General features: G+C 41.7%; 1 protein-coding gene across 7 annotated transcripts in view; it reads right to left on the bottom strand.

The window, feature by feature from the left end:
- Positions 1 to 23,442, bottom strand: part of esrrga (estrogen-related receptor gamma a) — a 140,921-nt gene that overhangs the window by 33,564 nt on the left and 83,915 nt on the right. For all 7 annotated transcript variants that reach the window (XM_034116887.1, XM_034116892.1, XM_034116888.1 and 4 more), the window contains 2 exons: positions 13,743 to 14,167; positions 7,591 to 7,707 (listed from right to left, as the gene is read on the bottom strand). In XM_034116887.1, coding sequence (XP_033972778.1) covers positions 7,591 to 7,707; positions 13,743 to 14,167 — 542 coding nt within the window. The remainder of the gene's footprint in view (positions 1 to 7,590; positions 7,708 to 13,742; positions 14,168 to 23,442) is intronic.

Here is a 23,442-nt window from a genome sequence, read left to right as displayed (position 1 = left end):
ACTTGTGAATGTATTACATGTTGTCTTTGTGCCATAATCATTCAACTGGTTTCCAATGTAAAGTATAATCATAACATTGGTAGTTGTTGACACTCAGCAATTGTACTCTTACTAATGTCTATTGCACACACATTTTCCCCCTACACACACACACACACACACACACACACACACACACACACACACACACACACACACACACACACACACACACACACACACACACACACACACACACACACACACACACACACACACACACACACACACACACACACACACACACACACACACACTCTCTTACATGCAGACTCTCAATTTTTCACTTTCTCTTTTCCTTACACCTAAAAGACTCAGTGCTGAGCTGAGCTCACTTTATAAAGAGCCCTCTCTAACTACCTCATCTATTTTCCACCAAATTAACTCTCTCTCAGCACTGATTAATGATCAAATCTAAATGAATCAAATTAAAAATTGAAAATTATATTTCCAAAGCCCACAAAAAAGGACAGGAGGAGGCTAGGGGGAGAGTGAGAGTGCTCTACCTCTTCTTAACAAATGAGCCTTCAAGTCATAAAGAATGGGCAAGAGAGGAGAGGAGGGAAGGAGTGAGGAAAGGAGAGGAAAAGGAGTCGGGGGGAGAGGAAATGTAAGGATGAGGGAAAAAAATGTAAAGCGAAAAAAAAACTCAAGTGAAGTACAGAATAATTGAACAGGGAATGGGTAAGAAATGGAATAAAAGAGCGAGAGAAAAGAAATAAAATTTAGATAAAAATGAAAAAAGGCATTAATGGAAGATTATGATAAAAGAAAGTGTAGGAAAAAAAAGAGGACAGGAGAGAGGAGTAGCGCACAGGTTGTGAAATAAGTGGAGAAGGGGAGAGGTGAGTAATGGATGGGCTTGTAAACAAAAGAAGAATGAGACAAAAGTGAAATGAAATGAGAGAGAAAAGAAGGGATGAAGTGAGGGATGATGAAAGGAAATGAGATAGGAATAGAATAATAAGAGAAAGGGAAAGACCCAGGAAAGAAAAGATGAAATCCACAGAGGTTATACGCCTTAATTATATACTTTAATTATTATGTCAACTAAAAGTACACCTCCACTTAGTCACTTACCACACACACACACACACACACACACACACACACACACACACACACACACACACACACACACACACACACACACACACACACACACACACACACACACACACACACACACACACACACACACACACACACACACACACACACACACACACACACACACACACCCTCTACAGCACAGATACACATATCAAAATGTTCCTGTTTTTATGTTACGTTACGTTACACAGCAGATAAACTGTATTTGATACCATATAATCATTAATATCTATTTTACATACATGTTTTTTTTAACAAACACGTTTTTTTTAACACTTTTGTCTCATGCTGTACACAAACTCCTGCACACACACACAGTGACAGTGATGAAGGTGAGTCTTTCCTATCGTGGGAATATTGTTGTCTGTCAATAGCACGACCTGCACTGATCACATCAGCATAGATTTTACACCGCACTGGCGTCACTCTGTGTCAGCGCACACGTGTGTGTTTGAACAGTTGAGGGATTGCGAGGGAAATGCCTTTGACACCTAAGTGCTTTTGAAAAGAGAAGCTGCGAGCATGAAAAACAAAAGACAGAAGAGAGATGTAAAGAGGAAAGACGAGAGAAAATGGATTGATTTCAGATGGTCAATGATATGATAAGCGAATGAGAGGATGAAAGAGGGCGAGAAGAGGAGTGAAGGATTGAGTGGAGAGAGGAGTAGGAAGACAAATAAAATGATTGATTTCTGTTGATCACAGCTAAGAGAAAAAAGGATGACAACAAGCACGAGAGGAACGGAGATTTAAAGAGACAGAGACGAGGAGAGGGAGAGAGTGCAGTTTTATGGTAATTGAAGTTGTAACAGGGTTGAAGTCTCTCTTGCACCTTAGACCAGGTTATCACCTTGTGTGTGTGTGTGTGTGTGTGTGTGTGTGTGTGTGTGTGTGTGTGTGTGTGTGTGTGTGTGTGTGTGTGTGTGTGTGTGTGTGTGTGTGTGTGTGTGTGTGTGTGTGTGTGTGTAGGTGTATAGGTGTTTCTGTGAAACCCCAGTGTTGATGTAATAACATAAAGGGTTTTCCTATGTGGGTTTAACAACTGATGGGCAAATAGATTGGGTTAGACAACAGAACCATTTATATCTAATGTGTTTGTGTATGTGTGCATGTGTGTCTATAAATTGTCTGCATGTGAAGAAGAAGCAGAAATAGCATGACAAAAAGGCTATGTGCATATAAAGCTGAAGAATAACCGGAATATGGATACTTTTTCGTGTATCTGGTATATTTAGATCAGCTTCAGCTAATTGTTTTTTAAGTCGGTGATGTAATCTGGCAAAAAATCTTAAAAACGATCTTAAAAATAAAGAGAGCATGAACTAAAAAGGGTGGAGGGGAGGTTAAGAGGAGAGTGTGTGTGGTGTCATGCAGTGACGTTTGTTTAGACCAGAACAGATCTGAACAGCTCTGCCTGAGGCAGCGGGCAGGTGGCTGTCACTGGTGTGTGAATATGTGTGTGTGTGTGTTTGTGCGAATGTAGCCATGTGTGTGACCATGTGAGGTCTTTAAAATATTGCCTTTTCCACATATTTATTTAAAGGCTGTGCTTACTAAATACACCAATACACTTAAACAACTACTGTACATTCAACATTTCGGAGTATAGGCCACTGTTTATTATCACCATTTAAAAATAAATAAATATTGGCAACATTAGCGAACAAACTTGCTCAGTTATAATATGTTCCTGAGAAATATATGTCATTTTAACAATCGGAAGTCTTTTTGTTGTTTAACTTATATTTACTTTCCAAATTTGATACAATCTTTTGTTAAATAAATTGCTATTCCTCTTCTCTCAAGACAAACAGAAAGAAAGGGAACCACTTGGGCAGATCTCTCGTGACACTGTTGCCATTATCGCTCTTTTCTAGCTGGGATGCAACCAGATGAGAGTCACACACACAAACACTCACTCAGGACAGACGCTACAGGGCCAGATTTAGCTACAAGTTTCCCATGGGAGAACACCAGACGCCACCAGTTGTCTGGCACTCCCCTCCTCTGTTTCTCCATCCTGTCCTCTTGTATCCTCCCTCCTCCCATCACTCGCTCTCTCCTCCTCTAGTCTTTCTCTATTTTCATCCTCTCCTTCCCATCTCTCGTTATCTCATCTGCACTATTCATTAACCAATCATCTGTTGGCCCACACCGTGTTTTCCTTGTCATTTCATTTAATCTTATAACATTTGCAATGACTGACATTTTCAGTCAGTCATCTTGATTGTATTACTATATGTGTGTGCAGCAATAAGATGTGGGCAGCAGGACTGTTGAGCTATGAAGAGAGTCATGACGCACACTGCCAGCTGTATATACACAGAAAACACACACACACACACACACCAGCACCAACACTTACACAGACTGGGGCCTTCCACCCGATCTCACTCATTAGGTCTTAGAGGCCGTGGGGAGCATGGCCAAAGTTGGCATGAGCTGTGTGTGTGTGTGTGTGTGTGTGTGTGTGTGTGTGTGTGTGTGTGTGTGTGTGTGTGGTGTGTGTGTGTGTGTGTGTGTGTGTGTGTGTGTGTGTGTGTGTGTGTGTGTATGTGTGTGTATGTGTGTGTGTGTGTGTGTTGTGTGTGTGTGTGTGTGTGTGTGTGTGTGTGTGCGTGTGTGTAAGGGGCAGTCTGCCAACGTTTATATTTGCAGTCTGTGGACTTGTCTCTCTCGTAGTCTACCATCTGAATCCAGCTGGCCGTTTATGGCAATATAGAGATGGAGGCTTCGGGTTTGGATTCAACACATTCTGTCTGTTTAACCACGATTCATCAGACGTGCCATCATCAAAGCCGCTATGTTGTAAGGGAGCAAATGTGTCAATATGACCATATGTACGATGTACATGCATACTGAATATTGCTGGCTCGTGGTCTGTGTGCCTCTGCCGGAGCCTTTCATGTTCAAATGTCTGATCAGTGTTTTGTTTTCTGTTCGTGACAATTGTAAGCATTACTGCTGAATATGAATGTCTGTCTTGCCTTGTCAGTTTTGTACAAATGAAATAATCTACTACAGCGAGTAAGTTGTTAAATAAAATAATTCAATTGAAATGTATGTTCTGAGGTATTCGTTACAAATCGTAATCAACCTCCTGTTTCATTATTGTTCATCAGATATTTTACCTGCAGTAATATTCTGTTCTCTCCTTTTACCCTTTCTCTAGGCAGGTTTTAGCCACGCCCCTGTGACCTTTTGGTCTTCAGCTGACGCATCATTATGACCTCATTAAAAATGGACAGACAGCCATTGCCAGAGGGGAAGTTCTCATAATATAGTCAGGCCTTTTAATTGCCTTGCTCCAGAAATTAGCTGCTACATATTGGTGGGTGGGTGCCCCATGTTCGTTTCAGTTTACCCCCTGCTCGTTGACGCCTCTCCTCTCCTCAATACTCCACACACAGAGATGTGTGTACATGTATGTGTATTGACACGATCAGGTGTGTGTTTAAGAGAAAATATAAAGAAAAGGCTCCACTTTAAGGCTGGTTTACCGACCCTCTGGCCGCTTGTTCTCCCCTCTCTTTTGGTCCTACACACACACAAACATACACACACACTCTTCCTTGCTGCCTCACCTGCTTTTGCTTTTCATCTCACCCTCTCTGTCTCCCAGGGCGACAAAGCTAATTTGAGGCAGATCTTGCCCTAAGGGGTAAACTACAGCATCTACACACACAAACACAGACACACACACACCATCCTCTACTCCATGTCCTCCACCCTACTCCCCCCTTACCACTTTATCTTCACCTTTCTCCCGTGAGCTAGCCCCTGACAACCAGAGTTAGCTCTGATGCTAACTGATCTAGCCACTTACCATTATCATCTATGCAATCCTGCTGCAACGATGCATACACCCGGAAGGGTTGGATAACACACTAGGCAATGTTCCTAAATGTTGTGTGTGCAAAGGATTGTTAGTTGAGAGTGCTAATATTTTTCACCAGGTAGTATACCAATGTCTTTGATGTGGTTCGTATTGTCTGTTTTTGCAATGTGATTATTTTTACCCCCTAATCTGATATTATTTTTGTTTCCTGTGACACCACTGCATTACAATGGGGTTTAGTTAGGGTTTCCATATTATAACAATAGTTCAAGGGAAGGTTTCAGGAGATATGTAGTGTCTCTGCAGCATGCACTAGTTCTTTAAAAAGTTAAATGTACTATATAATATTAACTAATATATCCAGCAAAATAAAGCAAAGGGGAACACTTACATTTAGCTCTTTTTATAGTTCTTGGTCTTTGTCATATATCACAGTTTGAATACATAAAAAAATGAAAAGGTATAGGAAAATGGATGTATCAATTTCCCAAATTACCCTTATTCATATGTAGAGCGGGACCTCATGTATTACATTCACACCCACCACAACAAATGAGGTGGCTGTGGTCTGTCATTTTGATGTATATATATGTAGGACTAGGTGGGTGTGCATGTGTCTGTGTTTGTGTGCATGATATATGTGTGTTGAGCAGGGAAGCAGGGTGACAAAAGGCATCATAGTTTTACTCCCATATTGGATTAGTGGGCAAACCACAGCCCTAAGAGTTCAAATCAATAGCATCATTTGTAAAAGAAAATGTAATATAAAAAAAAGTGAGCAAATTATGGCTTTTTAAGAGTTTATTGACAAGCGTAATGTGGTTTCTGCGTGCAGCAGAAGGATGCAGTGTGCGCTGTGTAAACTGTGCGACTGTCAGAGCTGCCAATAATACATAATGTTTGTGGGTATTTGTGGCCACACACACATACTGTATGCGAGACAAAACAGGAGAGGAGACATGGGTTCTGCCTATGTCAGATCAACTGGGAGAACAATAGCTACGACAGCAGCTTGTTGGAAGAGTGTGTATTCTGTCTGTGTGTGTGCAAAAGAGAGAGAGATATCAGCTTAGAGCATGTTTTTTTGCAGTGAAAACTGTAGCTGTTGGAGGAAGTTCAATATTTGTAAGGTTTTTAAGTGAGTTTAGTAAAGCTCTGAGGTGTGTTTTACTGTATATTCAACAATGTGTGAATGGGAACATTTAGAAAACAGGGACAAACTCCAGAATAGTGATTAGTTTTATAAAATATATTTGTTTGCTGTTGTTTTGTTAATGTACCACTATTGACATCAAACTGGAAGAGCAGCCTCAGGTCTGTTTGAGTGTCATGGTGCTAACAGGATGGAGGGAACAGCAAATGAAGAGGAGAATGTGTGTATTAAGAGCACAAGAGAGGCCACAGAAACAGTACAGTACACTGTGTGGGAGCATCGGAGGGGGACATGGAGACAGGAATGGATGGAGGGAGGGCTGGCACGCTCCCTGACCACTGTGAGGAAGGGGGCGTAGGCCAGGTCTCCCATCAATTACAACCTTGACCCTCCTCTCTTCTCCCTTCTCTCTCTCACACACTTTCTGCTTCATTCAACCATCCTCCCCCTGCCTCTCATCCTCCCCTGGTCCCTCTCCTCTGCTCCTATAAATCAATCGCCTCTCTCTCCCTCCCTCCCCCTAGATTTCTCCTACCTTCCCCCCTCCCACTATTCCTCTCTCTCTCTCTCTCTCAATCGGCCCTTCTCTTCATCCCTTGCCACTCCTCTCCCTCTTTTCATCGTTGGAAGTGCAGTGGGAGTAGAAAGGTCAGAGGTTGGGAGACAAGAGGGAGAGAAAGAGACACAGGCAACGAGGGAGTGTGAAAATGAGAGAGTGAGTGTATTTAATCAAAGTGGTGTGGGGGCAGATAATGTCTCTTTTTCTCTGTTTACTTTTCCTCAACCCTGTGCAACACTCACTGTGAGTGTAGCAATAATCCTGGAATGTGTATCTCATTTAGGGAAGGCAAGGATGTAGGACTTTCTGTGTTGGCCTCAGAAACTATTGTAACTTCTGTATGTGGAAGTCAGAGATGAACATACACAGTGAAAATAAAACAGGCAAACCAAAGCTATGAACACTTATGAGGATACCAAAAGACTCAAAGTTGTAAGATGGTACTTGTGTCATGATGCCAAAAGCAATAGATTACAATATAATGTATATACTGTAAGGAGTATTAACAATTGTTTAGAAGTGATACATGTAGCATTGTTCAACATCAATATTCCATTGTCATACTTTGATGTATTATGGTATATTTATTGTAAAACAAGACACCATGTTTACATTTATTTATCACATTGCTGTTCTTGTGTTGCCCAAACAAACCACATTTCCCATAAACCCCATTGCTTCCCCATTGATCCTTTGTATCTAATCTTTTAATCTTAACAGATTTGAATTTATTTTCTCCATAATTCTTTTGCATTTACCTCACCGGTGCCATGAAGTTTTCAAAGTTTTGATCGATACAACTGTATCTCTGAGTATTTTCTCAGGCCTTAAAATGCTACATGTAGCACAGTTAACAGAGAAAGATAAGGAAGAGACCTTTTCCCTTACCCTCCCTCAGCATGCCCACGTTCAGACACTTCATGAAGCGGCAGGCCTGGCACGACTTGCGTCTCCTCTTGGTGATCTCGCACTCGTTGGTGGCTGGACAGCTGTACTCTATGTTGCCTGTATGTAAACATGTTGGAGGAACACAGAGAAAGGGTTTCATTTTAGATGGATATTTCAGGTGGGCTGACAACCTTGAAGACACTTCCTGCTGCACAAAGATGGTAAAAAGGATCTAGATTCATTTTTTAAGAGAGGAAGAAATCTAGAGTTGTAAAAAGATATACAGAGACAAATACAATAAAATGTACTTTTATGAAAATTGACTCAGCTACCTTGGTCTTGACCTATGACTTTAAGAAGTCCTTTTGTTTCTATGGTGGCTACAAACAGCCCAGACACTAAAACCAAAGTTAACAGCATAAGCAGCAATCTGATATCTTGTGTATGGATTATGTTTCATCAATGTCAGTCTGTTGTTTTGACGTTTCAGTGATACTTTAACCCCTAAAGTTATCATTTTACATTGGACTGAATAGAAAAAGTTGTGTGTGTGTGTGTGTGTGTGTGTGTGTGTGTGTGTGTGTGTGTGTGTGTGTGTGTGACATGCGTATGAACTGTATGTGCATGCGTGCTACAGAAAGGTTGCGTGACTAGCTGCAGTTCACTCACTTACACTGATGAAGAGCTGAGGTTAAGATTATGAGCTGATGTTAAGTCTATTAACTTCACAACCTTCACCAACAGAAACAACCACACCTTAAGGGTGTTAAAGGATAATACCACTTTTACCTTTCCGTCCACAGCCTCACTATTTCTTCCTCAACTTTTCTATATCCTTGTTCTTAGTTCCATGTCTCCACTATATTTCAAAACTGTTTTCACATGTCTTAATGAGATCTATTTTCAACGCTCTACATTGTGCCACCTGTTTTCCTCCTTTGGTTTTTACTCTGTTTCATTCTGTTGTTTTGTTTTCTTATTTTCAGCTTCACTCAGCCTCCTGTTCTGCTTATTTCCTCTACTTAGTTATTTGCTTCCTCGCGGTTCAAAGCCAAGCACAGTTATAGATTTGTTGGGACTATTGCTGAATTTCTCAAACAGGTTTCTTTGTTCAGGAAAGTTGATTAATCTAGGAACTGTGTTAGGAACTAAATACCAAAAAACAACAGTATTGTTCCCTTCCTCCCATGCCCACATGACTACTAGCAAGTCAATGCATCTCCCACTGAAAGAGAGTAAACAGTGATTGCTATTGACTGCTGCTGTGGAGAGGATGTTTTCTCATTACTGGGCTGATTAAGGGGGCTAGTTAGCTAGGGAAAAGGGTAAATGGACGAACACTTCCTAATGGATAACAAGATTCTCATTAATAGGCCTTCTTAGTTAAAGTAAAGGCTAAACATGCTAAATACTTGGGGTCCCTTACAGTCTAATGGACACTGCTAATAGGACTAGTTAGCTAATACCTAACCTTTACATGCTGATGATACAGGAGGTGAAGATTAATTCAGCAATTAAGAGGGACACTTACCTAGCACGAGGCTAAATGTGCTAATGACACAGAATTTGCGTGGGTTAATGGGTGGTCGGTAAAAGGCCTTGTTAGTGCAAGGCTAAACAGGCAAGCGCTGCTAAATGGAAAACTGCAGTAAAGAGCCACTTATGGAGCAGGTAGCACTAAAGCTAAATGTGTTTAACCTCTCACTGAAACCATTTTCAACATCTTCACATGCTGAGTGCTACTGCGCACCTCAATAGTCGATAATGATAATGATCATGCTTATTATTTGTCTTATGACAGAAATAACACTGTTAGTCAAATTTGAATTTACAGTACCTCAACTCAACAGGGTTGGGTACTGGGCTTACATCAAAAGCCCTTATAAATGAGTGAAACAGGACTATGTGTTGCAGGAATTAGAAAATAAGGGTTTACATCAGAATGTCATGGCCCTCTCTTTGTATCTCTTTATGTGTCTTATTGTGCACTGAGGTGGGCTTAGAGCAGAAGGGTGCTTGGAGGATCTTAAGTACATGTATAACGTGTGAGTTTGTAAGTATGTGTGTGTATGTGTGTGTGTGTGTGTGTGTGTGTGTGTGTGTGTGTGTGCGTGTGTGTGTGTGTGCTGGTATGAGCCATAGGGATATATGACGGTCTCAAATCCCCTACAATCTCCTTTGAGTGTGTGTGTAAGTCTTCCTGCTGCATGAACATTGCCCACCAATGTACACACTGTGTTTTCTGCCTGCTGTTCTCTTTCAGCCCCTTTTCTTTTTTTTCATTTTCTGACATTATACTTTAAAACTTGTTCTTGTTCAGCCTCTCAACTCCCTTGCTTATCTCAGTACATTGACTTAAGAATTTAAAATGGTCCTTATAAAAACTGTATTTATTTTGTTACGGCAAGTATGAACATAACCCTTTTTTATTCGATCTCAACCACAATTCCTCTGCACTCTTTACCTTTTTCATCTTTATCATTGTTGCTCTCATCCACTTTTTTTTCTACTGTCTTTCCATCTCATCCTACCTCTACCCCTCTCACACTTTGCCCTCCTCCTCACTCCCCTTTATCCCTCTCTCTCAATAAGGGAGTGATAGATGCAGGTTGTCAGGTGTTGCTGGACTAACGCCACAGAAACAGCAGCTGCCAGAGCCACTTCCTCCATGCTGCGACACACACATGCACACACACATACCTCTAATTCCTTCCTACATTTGTGTGCCCAGTCCACCCACCCTCTTCTCCCCTCTTTTCCTCATACCTTGTTTTAACTTGTTCTTTATTCAAACTAGAGTACACACTTCCTCTTCTCTCTCTTCCTCTCCTCTCCTCTCATCTCCTCTCCCGCCCCATGCTCTCCTCCCTGTCCAGCTGGAGGTGTTTTTTTTGGTGATTACCTGCGGTTTTATTGGCTAATGGGTTGAAACATACCAATATGTCTGCTGCTGCCCATCTGAGGCTGGCCCTGCTTTCCAGCCAAGATACACACACTAACACACAAGCGTGCATAAACACAGGCATATGTGCACATACGTACACATAAACCTGTGCTCATTTACGTGGATGAGCAGGAGCCCACACACAGACACGGGGTAACACACACAGACACGGGGTAACACACACACACCTACACCATCTATGGATGAGTTTGGCTTGTGTGGCAGCCAAAGATAATGTCATGACCCATTTGCTCTGTTGGATTCAAGAGTGCTCATTCTGCATCCCAAAAAAATCCCCAAATATCAACAGTAAGTCTGTAGCACAAATCATGAAAGAACGTGTGCTACTTTAAAAAAAAAAGAAGAAGAAATGTATTAACAGATTTACTTAATACATTCTAGTTGTGTCAAGTCAAGTTTAGGAAATGATTGTGTAGAGTTATTGGGTAAAAGTTTACATTTTTTGTAATAAATGCAAAATATTGGATGCGATCTAGCCGTCTGAGCCATAAAGGAATGTGTTAGAATGTCTGATTTATTTTAATTATACACTATTTACCTCTCAGCTAACTTTTCAGAAAATCTGATGGCTCCACTTTTAATGTTGCTTCCTGCAATTGTGTTCACCAAACTGTTGTTATTTGTCACAACCTTTCGTGACAAAAGTCCCATTTGCTAGTCTTGACCCATAACCTTTCACTCTGACCTGCCTGAGCTGCAGCATGTCCACTACAGGAGAAGTTAAGATTACACATGAAGTCAAATGAGAAAGCGCGACAGTGGACGGGGAATTGCTTTGAATCTTTTGAAGGTCATACTCCCAAGAGTTCCCTTCTGTCAACATGGCATCGTATCCATACATTTGCTGGGCTCTTGGTATTTAATCTTTCACTGTATCCTCACCTATGTAACCTTTAACATGCCCTAAATGAAATGAGACATATGGAATTGGTCAACTATCATACTGGGATGACGGAGGAATTAAGGGTTAAACCTACACACACAAGGTCATGTGTGTGTCTGTCTATTGATGTGTGTTGGTGTGTGGATGTGCTTCTATGAGTTTGTTGCCGTGCGTGACTGTATCTCTCTATGTTTGTGTTCCAATCTCTTTGTGAGGATTGCACTGTGTCCTGATCTCATCCCATAATAAACACACACAGGTCATCTCTAGGTAGTGGCGACCACATAGTGGATGTAAGACTTCCACCCCCGAACATCTCCCTGTCTCCCCCTCTCTCTCTGGGGCTTTACTGGGAAAGCAGCTTATCGGAGGCAAAGGAAGCAGCGACAGATAGGTGGATGGATGGAAAGGCCGATAGATGAATCCTGTACGATATGACTGACGGACCGACTGACTCCATGACTCCTGACTGGTAGCTTGGTTATTGCAGTGGCATACTGACTGACAAGAGAGTGGCCCTAAAGACTAACGGGGCCTATTAGTTACTTTGAATAACTTGGACAAATCATTGAAGATTATTACTCAACAAACAGTCTTTAAAGGTTTATCATTCAGATTGGGTTAACCACCATGGTTAGTCCTATTATAAAATGTGATGACTTTCCCTGCATACTTAAAACAGCTTTATGGATCCATGTCTAATGGGTTATTAAAGTCTTGTGATATTATTTATTTTCCTCCAAATCTCGTTAAAAATAATCTATAAAGTATAGATGGCCACTGTAGTTCTACCATCCTGCTGCTCTAAATACTTGCTAGTGCACAGAAGCAGTGGCTAACACATATCACTATACCAAAAGTTACAGGGCTTAGCTTCTTAATAAATAAGATTATATAAATTCATGACCTGTTTTGTTAGGAATAATGTCTTCAGAAGTAACAAATGGACTTGTGCCATAGAAAGGCAGTGATAGTCCAACAGTTTTGAAAGACAGATTTTAGGGGTGAGAGCTGGGGTTCAGTCCCTGCTGCTGCAAACTCAGGTTCAAAACAGGTCTGCTCTCTTTGCGCATGTCATCCCCTCTATCTCACGCTTTCAACAGTCTCCCAAAAAGGCTAATCTGGCCCAAATAAATAAAACAAAAATCATTATAAAGCCCAATTAATTAATTCACCAATTCAATGTTTTCATATTCTATGCACCATATAGTAGATAATATTCCACATGTTGTATAAATCATGTGAAACCAAGATGGTCCAGTCATCTTTTGAATTTTCTGGATTAATGAACAAATGGCTGATTTACTGGCTTGCTTTATGGCTAATTGGTTATCTGAAAGAGTGACCTGTCCAGTGCTTACAAGGGTAAATGAAGGACATTCCATTGATCAAGCTGAAAGTTGAGTATGAATTCAATATCCTCAAAACTGGATGGCCAAAATACCTTAGCACACCCTGGAACACTTCTAGCACCAACAAGAGATGAGCAAAGGATTACTGAGCCTAATTCCTGGTACTGTTCTCATCATGTGGATTACTGCTCTACCCCTTCTCTCCTCTAACCCCTAACCTGAACTCCTGATCCCTAGACATAACCTCTGACCTTCCTCTGATACTACGTTATCTTTTAGACAACAGGCTTATAGCTAACACTGTAATAAGCAGCTAGATCTGGGAATGCAAACACAACTTGGAAATTACTCTTTGCTGTTGATGAAGAAGAAGTCAAGGTTGACGGTGAAAGTGGGGCGTTTCTGGGAGTTGGTGTGTATGCAGGAACCTGATTGGATGCTTATATGTGAGTGTGGGTGCATGCGTGTCGAAAGAAAAGAAAAATGTTGAAGGTGAGAGAAAAATAGACTGTGGTGGCTCACTTAGCAGGAACATGAACCAAATAAAAATCTGGGTTCACATCTGGCCTGGGGCTTTTATCATATGTCCTGGATCTAGCAAAATGGCTCAGGTGTGTGTGTGTGTGTGTGTGTGTGTGTGTGTGTGTGTGTGTGTGTGTGTGTGAGTGTGAGTGTGAGTGTGTGTGTGTGTGTGTGTGTGTGTGTGTGTGTGTGTGTGTGTGTGTGATAGAATGCATGTTGTGTCCTTGTGCAATTCATTTCATCATAGATTATGTTTTAGGTGCTTTGTATGGAATACTTATCTAAAAGGGTTGAGGCTTTTTAAGGAGCCCATTGACTTTTATCTGAAAATCTTTCCTCACCTTTAACTTCTGACTCGCATCATTTGCAACCAATGTACACAGACCAACATAGAGATAACTAAAGGCAGAAAGTCGAAATAGAAGCCAACCTTGGATGGTGCGTTTGAAGAAGGCCTTGCAGGCCTCACAGGATGCCACTCCATAGTGGTACCCTGACGCAATGTCCCCGCAGACCAGACACAGCCTCTTGGGCATGGAATTCAACATGTACTCGCACTTAATCTGTGAATCTTCCCCAATAGTGGATGAACAGTCCTCGTAGCGCTTTGATCCGGGTCCGCCGGCGGGACCCAGGGACCCTGCGTTGGAGCCGTACAGACTCGGGGAGTCTAAGCCGTTGGGGTGGCCGTTCATTGTGGACGAATAGGAACCTGAGGCGTCGCTGGAGCCACCAGGGGAGTGATGGTTTAGGCTGTCAGTCAGGGAGGCAGGACTAGACGGCTCAGTCTTTATGTAAGAGGACGGACAGTTGGACTCAAGGTGGCGCTCCTTACTGGACATTCTGCAGAGAAGCCTGAGGGAGAGAGACAGGTGTACAAAGAAGAAGAAAAAGAAGAATATGATATTATTACAAGAGAATGTCACGTGTAAAATGTCAGAAGAATGATGGATACTTATAAAGAAAAGAGTGAAAACCAACAATAGGAAGGGTGAGAGGAAAGGCACAGCCAGAGGAGAAGACAAATAGATACAGTAAAGGCAATGCTTGAAAGTCCAATTACAGCAATCATTTGTTCTAATGTTGTTGTATTTCCTCACTGTCACTTCCAATGATGGATTTGTATTCTTTCACTGAGCCGGGCCAAGTTGTATAAATGACACACATACATGTTCAAACACAATCCATCCATCACATTTGTTATTCTTTCCTTATAAGAAATTACAGAGGGAGCTTTGTAGAGGGAGAAACAAGGGACAAGAAAATAAACAAGAGTAAGAGAGCTACATTTTACAACTAAATAGATTCTTGTTCATTAGGGAAACCATGTGTAAAATAGAGTAGCAGCAAAGCACCTATAGTATAGTACCACACATTCCCACAAACACATGCTCGGGGGACGACGGTCATCCGTCACTTTCCAGTCAATAGCAGCTTGTTCTACATGAAGGTAATCAGTAAGCAGCCTCTCTGCTGCTCAATCATCCCAAAGACAGCCTCACACATACATGAGGCTAACACACACACACACACTCACACACACACACACACACACACACACACACACACACACACACACACACACACACACACACACACACACACACACACACACACACACACACACACACACACACACACACACACACACCACACACACACACACACACACACACACACACACACACACACACACACACACACAGTCATATTCCAGCACACACTCAAATAATCTGTTGAAGAAGTTTCTGTAAACCATGCAATACAAAACTTGTTTTTTAAAAAGAGACAAATCTCTGCTAATCAGTGCTGGAGTTGTACTGTATTCCTCTCCTCTCTCTTGTTCTTTCCTGCTGCCTTCCTCTACTCTGCATCCCTTCCTTTCCCCTCTCTCTTCTCCCCTTCTCCCTAAGGAGGCGGACTGGTGTCTTGTTAATGGCAGTTGTAATTAACAGCTATCTTCTCTATGTCCGTATCTCTCCATCCCTCCCTTTGTCTACCTTAGTATCTATCTGCCTGTCTCCCTATCACTTTCTATTCACTGCCATCTCTCTCTCTCTTCCTCTATCCTTGCCCACTCTCTTTTTCTCTTCACATTACCACTCTCTTTCCCTCTAACCCTGCTCTCCCTCCCTTCTCACCCTTTCATTGTTAAAGGCAGAAAGCACAAAAGGGGTTTTTAATTAAGGCAGGATGCTGCTAAACGAGGGGCTTCTAAAGTCCAGTCGGCCTGTAAAAGATCCCTGCTCTACAGGGACCCATAAAACACAGACAGCGCCTCGGTGGAGAATGGACAGGCGCTCGGGAGAGGGAAGGGTGGGGGAACGGGGAATGGATATAGACAGCGAAAACAGGTAGAGAGAGGGGCGGCCAAAGCAGAAAGACAGACAGACAGAGCAAGGCAAAGTGAGAAAGACGGGTCGGCTGCACTGAATGATGATCGCCAAATGACTGACAGTAGTTTCAGAACGGTTTGGTTTTGAATGTGCTTTAATGTGTTTGATGAGCAGCAGGATGGGACAGAGCTTCCCTCCTTCTTCAGCCGAACCTACACTGTGTGAATACTGTTTCCCAGAAAGTCAGGGCTTTCCTTTAGAGTCCATTTTTCCTTTCATAAAATGACATGACATTTATAATGAACAATACTTTGGCCTTTCCGCACCTTTTCATCATATATTTCATTCCCACCCCCACTCCCCCCCCCCCCCCCCCCCTCTTCTCCCTTCAAGTTCTTCTAATTTGGTGACTCCATTAATCGTGGCTTTGTGGTATTCACCAATGTCTATAAATCTGTTTATCTGATGCTAAGGTAGGCTTTCAGTTTGGAATTAAGGGGGACGGTAAGAACGATTCGGGCACCAATCCAGAAAGAGCAAAGGAGGTAAAAAGGATTGAGATCGTTGATTGAAGAGGGACAGATACACATATTAGGGGATAGAATAAGAAAAAGAGAATTACAGGTAAATGTGGGAAATACTGATAGGATGATGACAAATTGCACTGGGTTGCCCATGTTCTTGCATAGGGAGAGAAAATACAGTGGTGACAGAAAAAAAAGAGTAGAGCCATTTAAGTAGATGATGTGATGGTGATGATTTAATCTCTCCTTTTTCACTCTTTATGCTCTTTTGTGCCCCCTCCCTTCGACCGTCAATCCCTCTGAGTACCATTAAGTGAAAGAGTTTAAGTGCCAAAAGATCTCAGGCGCTTTTTTCCTCTTTCTCTCTCTCTCAAATTCTCATCTATCTCTCTTTCCTTCTCCCTTTCCATTCCTCCTCTTAGCTCCGTCTCCCTCTCTCCGCTTATAAATGAAAAATAATGGCAGTCGAAGGGGGAGGAATAAAAAGAATAAAAAAGAGGACATGCGAGAAGTGGAAAGAAGATTAAGAAATCACAGCCAGTGCGCTGTGCCGAGCGAGAGGTTGAATGCATTTATGTATGTATGTTATCAGTATAATTATGGCGCTATGTAACGACGGCTCAGTGCTGAAAGAGCAGTCTTATTGTGCCTGTCTGCTCTTCAGATGAGTGTGGAGAGAGAGAAGGGGGTGGCTCGCAGTTTTTATCAATTCTTTATGTTTTGAGGTGTTTAAGAGGTTTATATAAAGAGGGAAAGGCTTGAGTGTGTTTCTCTTCCTTTTTGTATTTTCACAAGAAGATCAACGACGTGAGCATTGTGTTACGAGATGATTTCAGTAAATCACAAAGAAGAGTGGTAATAAGATTTGAGAATTAGCTAGTTTGTTTAATTCTGTTACAAAAGAAGGGGTTTGAATGTCCTGCTATTCTGTACATTTAATCCACTTCAGCACAAGAGCTCCATATTCTAACATGCTCATTAAAAAACGGAAGCAAGTATTACATTTATTTATTTTTAGCAAGACTATACCATCATACTAAAGGTTTATTTTAATCTAAAAACAATTTAGTTTCACATGTTAAACATTAACTGATATCTTACTGATGGACACTTAAACCATTTTCCGAATTTTTTTAAGCTCTTTAAGTAACTTTAAAGGGGACCTATCATGCAAAATGCACTTTTGTACGTCTTTTATACATGAATATGTGTCCCCGGTGTTCCAGGGAACTCACCAAGTGTCAGAAAACACAACCCTCTCTATTTTCCTCCATACCCAAATCTCTAAAAAAGGGGCTGCAACGGATCTGATAAAAACTGATCCAGATTTGAACACTGTCCTGACGTCAGGACGGTGGCGCTACGGCGTTTGGGCCAACTCCACCAATCAGGAGGAGACAGCCACGGCCATTGCCGCTCAAAAGCGCTGGAGACGCTGTAGTACATATGCCAGGCCTGTAGATGGTGCTGTTCTCACAGAATCAGCCCTTGCTAAAACAGAGCTAACATTTTTCAAATTGAGCGAAATGAGGCATGGCTAAAATGCATGATCTGTTTGGTATTTTGAAAAGAAAAAAAGTATAAATATGCCTTATATAGGTATGGTCCTACACTATATTATTCAAATATAGCATGATAGGTCCACTTTAAGTAACTTTAAGTCAAGTTGTTTTCAAGGATTTCATTGTAGGATAAGCGCCTATGATATAATTGACCACACAAAACAGAGTTTGTGACATAACTAGATATGACACTGTTTCACAGGCAGCCAGAGCAAGGGGAGAAAAGTGGCTGTTTAGTTCCTGCAGACATCAAATATTCAGCAGGCCTATTTACCTGTCCCTTACTGAGGCAGAACACACACCCAGAAAGATTACCGCCTTCCCCTGTCTCCATTTCCAGCTCGATCCCTGTCATTTTCTCTTTCTCTTCTTTCCTATTTCATTTCTCACCTTTTGAATGCACAGTGACTCATGAAAGTGTGGAGAGAAAGAAGCAGAATGAGTGGGGGAAAAAAAGAAAGAAGGGAAGAAGGAGAATCTTTTTTCCTGTGTGTTTTGAAGGAAGGTGGGCCATTTAGTATGACAAGCTGTCATTAGAGCGGTGGGCTGATGCAGCGCCCTGACAACTGGCAGGGACAAACATACAATCATCGTATTAGAGCAACTACTCTGGGCCGCACTCTGTGTCTCTGTGCTGCTCGCTGTGTGCTCCTTTACTTTCTGTGCACTTGCACCCTTTTATTATATACAATCTTTGTACGACTGCCTCGCTAGATGGCAGCCATAAACACAAACTGATCCTCAAACAACTCCTAACTGTTTTTTGTCCCGCCCGGGTTATAGAAGAGATGCAGTGTAAGTAGCTGTGAGCTGAAGAGAGGTTTACAACAGACAGTCTTGGTGTCATGTTAACATTCAGCTTTTCCATTCAGAGCCTCAGAAATCACTCGGTTTTATCATAATCGTTCATGTTGCTTTCCCTGCTGGAGAGAATTTAAAAATAATTAGCCAAGAGCAAAGATTTTGAGCTTACAAATTGTACTTAGGAAAGCTTTTTACAAAATACATTTATTTGACTCTGACAAACTTTCGTGAACGTAGGTGTAGAGGAATGAAGCATCTCACTATCCGAACAATATTTTTAAAACCACATTTCCATGGAAAAGATGATAAAAATCAACAGAAAAGAATAATAAGAGGAGAGAGGAGGGACACAGAGAGGTAAGAGAAGTGGTATAGAGACAGAGCAGGAAGAAGTGCTGACAATGTAGCTACCATGGGTTGGCTAATACCTTTCTATCACACCAAGCATTGTGCTCTCGATGCTGATAAGAATACACAGTCCAATAAGCAAAAAGAGGGAAAAAAGGAAAGAGAAAACCTTACACAATTCTATCTAGATGATACCGGCAGTGCTTTGGGCGGGAGGGAAAGTGAAGGAGGGATGGAAGACAGAAAAGAAAATACAGTGAATTAAAGAACCGGGTAAGAAGGGGAATAGGAGCAAAAAATGCATTTACATTTCCAGAGTCAAATGAATAGAACGATTTCATCAATAGACTGAATTGCTTTTTCAGCCCTCACACTCACACACATGCTCTATTTCTCTCTCTATGCTACTTCCTTTTTAACCGCTACTATCTGTGGAGGGTTGTTGAACTGCTTGTTGGCTTGTTAGTTGGATACATGCACTGGTGAGTCTGCACACAAAAAAACACAGGGGTTTAAAACGAGTAGGCTACAGCTGTTGTGAAATAATTATCACATTTTCTACTTTTAGTGTGCTTACATATTGCACTGGGATAGACGAAAACACAAACCAACCCACTTAAAATGGAATATAAAGAACATCTTGTTTGCGTGTCATTCTGTGTGCCATTTAAAGGATAAGGGGTAATTGAATCTGGGATTTTACATGCGCATTGTGTAAGGTGTGCGCACAGTTTAAAGGCAGAGAAATAGAGATTGAAAACAATCTGTGTGTTGCTGTGTTTGAGTTTAGCTCCATGGACTCACAGCGTGTCGATGATTATAGTTGTTTTCAGGGAGAAAAATGAATAAAATAAGAAATAAAAACTCACGCAGCGACAGTCAATCTAAACCACTCTCCCTCCTACTGAGCTCCCCCTCGCCCTCTCTTCGGGTCTCAATCTCTCTCTCTCTTGTTATTTCGACTTCTCACACACAAACACACTCTTTTTTTGCTTCTCTGTTTTGCTCGTGCATCCACACCCTGTCACACACACACCACCTTACATCCCACACAAGTACACACACACACACACCAGGGAGCAGATCAATTGTTACAGTGTTAGTCGGGCAGGAAACCTGTAATTCACTTCATTGGCTGCAGAATAAACCCCTGATTACATACAATCAATGTGATAATGGCTAAAACACATTCTGCCCAATGGGCTGTCGGGCTGTAAAGACCGGCAGAGGAGACAAAATGTTAGTGTGTGTGTGTGTCTATATTCCTGAGTGTGTGTGTGTGTGTTTAGACTCCTTCTAGGCATGAATGTTATTGTTACAAACACAGACCAACACACACCCAACTATCCACAAACACATAGACTGGTGTGAAATGCATTGGGTATGACTTGCACAGGCACAGTAGTGGGGCTAAAGCTGTTATAATGCATCCTAGGGTGTATGAAGTTTACACACACACTCATACACACACATTTTCTTGATGCGAATGGATAAACAGTGGGAGACAGCGCACACAGGGCAGGCTCGGCCAAACACGATTGATTAAGAATTATGTGCTCTCCAAACTGCTTGAGGAGTATTATGTTATTCCTGGTGATATCGATACATTTCTGTCTTCAATCATCACATAGTGGTTTTAAAACTGTTTCATCTTTTTCCTCTTTTCTCTTCACATACAAGGTGATTATATGTTTTCGAATGTTTAGGGGAATTCCTTTTCCTCTCAAAGTCTTCCCTGGAAGGGTGATTTAGATTTGAGATTCTGACTGCGATGGGGTAGTTATTTAAGTGGAAAGATATGAAGAGGTTGATCAGGGGAAACACGTGAGGCAGTGTACCGCTAACCCTGTGTGTTTGCGTGTGTGTGTGTGTGTGTGTGTGTGTGTGTGTGTGTGTGTGTGTGTGTGTCAGATGGGAATCTTGATGATTTAGGTCATTTTCTTGCGGAGCAGCAGCTGATAAGTGTGTTGCTGCCAGGCACTATCTTTGTCACCATGTCTCTCTCTCTCCCTACCTCTCTCTTTGTCTCCCTCTCTTTGCCCCTCTCTCCGTCTCCTTTATCTGCTGTGTGTCATTTTATTTGTAAGGGTGGTTGTCTACTGTAAGAACAGTGCTTCAAACCTCAGAAACAGCTCAACTCCATCCAGGAAGCTTCACATCAAGAGTAAAGTCAACACCAGTCCGGTGACTTTATCATGGTATTTATTGAGTTCATAATTAAATACATAAATGGCTGCAAATTGGAAGCCAATTTAGGTCTATTTTTGGACTGGGCAGACTAAATGCTAACCATGTGACCTCAAGCCTTTAACTGGAAAAGAGCAAAGGAAACGATTGAAAGCATCCTCTTGTAACCTTTTATATGTTATATTGCATAAGGCAAACGTGATCCTTGTTTGTATAAAAAAAATGTGGATATGAAAAAATTATATATTATATTTAATTTGGTATGATAACTAAATTAGATGTGTCTGAACACTATCATACTACCTGTTTATGTGATATTGGCAGTAAATGTGTGTGCAGCGGTATAAGGGGTATACACTGCAGGCTGGTTCCTTTATAAAAGAAAGGTCATTGATCAAGGTTAGTGTTCGTCTCCCTTTCTGTGTGTGTGTGTGGATTAGCAGTGTTATCGCTAAGCATTAGGGGTGCAACGGTCCTTCCAAACACTTACCGACACTTGCCATTGTGGCTGACACACACGCATTCACAGACACACACACACTCCCAAATGCACACGTACACATTCGCCCATCCGTGTGCAGTGAGACTCACCGCTCCTACACCCTCTCTCATACTCAGACAGATAGAGACCTGGGCAAGGTGCCGTATCAAATGAAATTGCACAGAAGTATAATAAAAAAAAAGTGTTTAAAAAAACAAAATATCCCCCATGGGATTAAAAACACATTTTATTAAGCAGATGGTGAAAGAGGATTTCCACTCTAGTAAATATGACAGGGCTTTCAAATGTGACATGGGACGGAGGCAGAGAGAAGGGAGGGGAGGTCGGGGGAGAGAGACAAGGAGGGAATCGGAAGCGAGAGCGCAATGCTGCAAAAGAGAGGAGAGTCAGAGAGAGAGAGTGTGAAGAAAAGTGGTGCTCCATCTGAGAGAACCAGGGACAAATGGAGGTATTTGGAGAAAAAATAAACGTTGGAGAGAGGAGAGGAAAGGAGACATAAGCGAGTAGAGCGTCAAAGCTGCATTCTTTAAGCAGATCAGATTTGGGGAAATTGGGCTGTCACTACAGGATTGCGATGATTTACACCTATCCATCACAGGGAGAGAGAGCGAAGCAGAGCTGGAGTATGTACAATAATGCACAGCATCTGTATAAAATGAGAAAATCTGTCCTAAACAGGCTGAGTTCACGGCTTACTTTTCAATCCCGCAACCAATATTCTATAAATAAAACATCATTCTGTGAATGACTGATAAATACTCAAATGTAGTGATTGGTAGATATCCAGCTGGTTTATTATTGTACCTTATGACATTGCGAGAAAGGTAATATGAGTCAAAAGTAGAAAGTGAATGTCTCCACTAACTAAAGTGCCAAATGTAGTCCTGTATTACCCAGATTTTTTATAATAATTTGAAAGGTACGTTTTACCCAAATTGATCTGTATTGTCACCAGCTGCTGTTGACACCCGTCCCCTCTGCCTCCCCGCCTGATCTTCCCTCCTATCCTCTGCCTCGCCCCCTCCCCCTCCCCTCGCTGCTGGCTGATGCACCTTACAGCCTCGCTCCTGGACCATCTGTTAGGGAATCTAATTCACATCTAGTCATAATCAGGTTTGCTGGAGTGCCCATCGTCTCTGCTCTGTCTGTCTCTTTCTCGCCTACCTGCTTTTCTCTGCCTATTTTACATCATGCCTTTGATTGTCTACCATTTTTTATTTCTTCATCTTTATTGTATTTTAATTTTTTTTGATTACATTTTTTATATTTGGACATCTCAGCATCTTTTTTATTTTACTTATTCCTTCACTGATGCTTCAAGTTGGCACCATTACAAAACTGACTGAATGAATATATTTGGTTGTTCTGTTCTCCCAAATTGGTTGTAAAATCCATTGACATGTCCTCTACTGCTCGTCTTTTCAGAATTGGTTTTGCTTTCACTTGGTTTTAAATGTTGCTCTCCTGAAAACGTATAATTGCAGATGACAAGAAATGAAATGCTCTCTCAGCATTTTAATAGTAACATTTATTTATAAGCAACAATTTGACATTGTATGAAAAAATAAGGTGCTGCCTTAACACAGCATCTTGTCTATGCATGTTTCTCTGTGTGTGTGTGTGTGTGTGTGTGTGTGTGTGTGTGTGTGTGTGTGTGTGTCCATGGCGAGTTTAGGTGAAGAGGGTGGAAGTTAATGAGAGGTGAGTGTCTGAAACCCTCTCTCTCTCTTTCACTCTCTCTCTCTGCTCCAGCAGTAATCCTCTTCTATAAATCTGCAATCCAATCAGCGTTGTCCACACTTCCACACGCACACTTCCACACGCACACTTCCACACACACACACACACACACACACACACACACACA

Source organism: Trematomus bernacchii, unplaced genomic scaffold, assembly GCF_902827165.1.
Source record: "Trematomus bernacchii unplaced genomic scaffold, fTreBer1.1, whole genome shotgun sequence".
Classification (NCBI taxonomy): Eukaryota; Metazoa; Chordata; class Actinopteri; order Perciformes; family Nototheniidae; genus Trematomus; species Trematomus bernacchii.
This window is presented reverse-complemented; position numbering and strand designations above follow the sequence as displayed.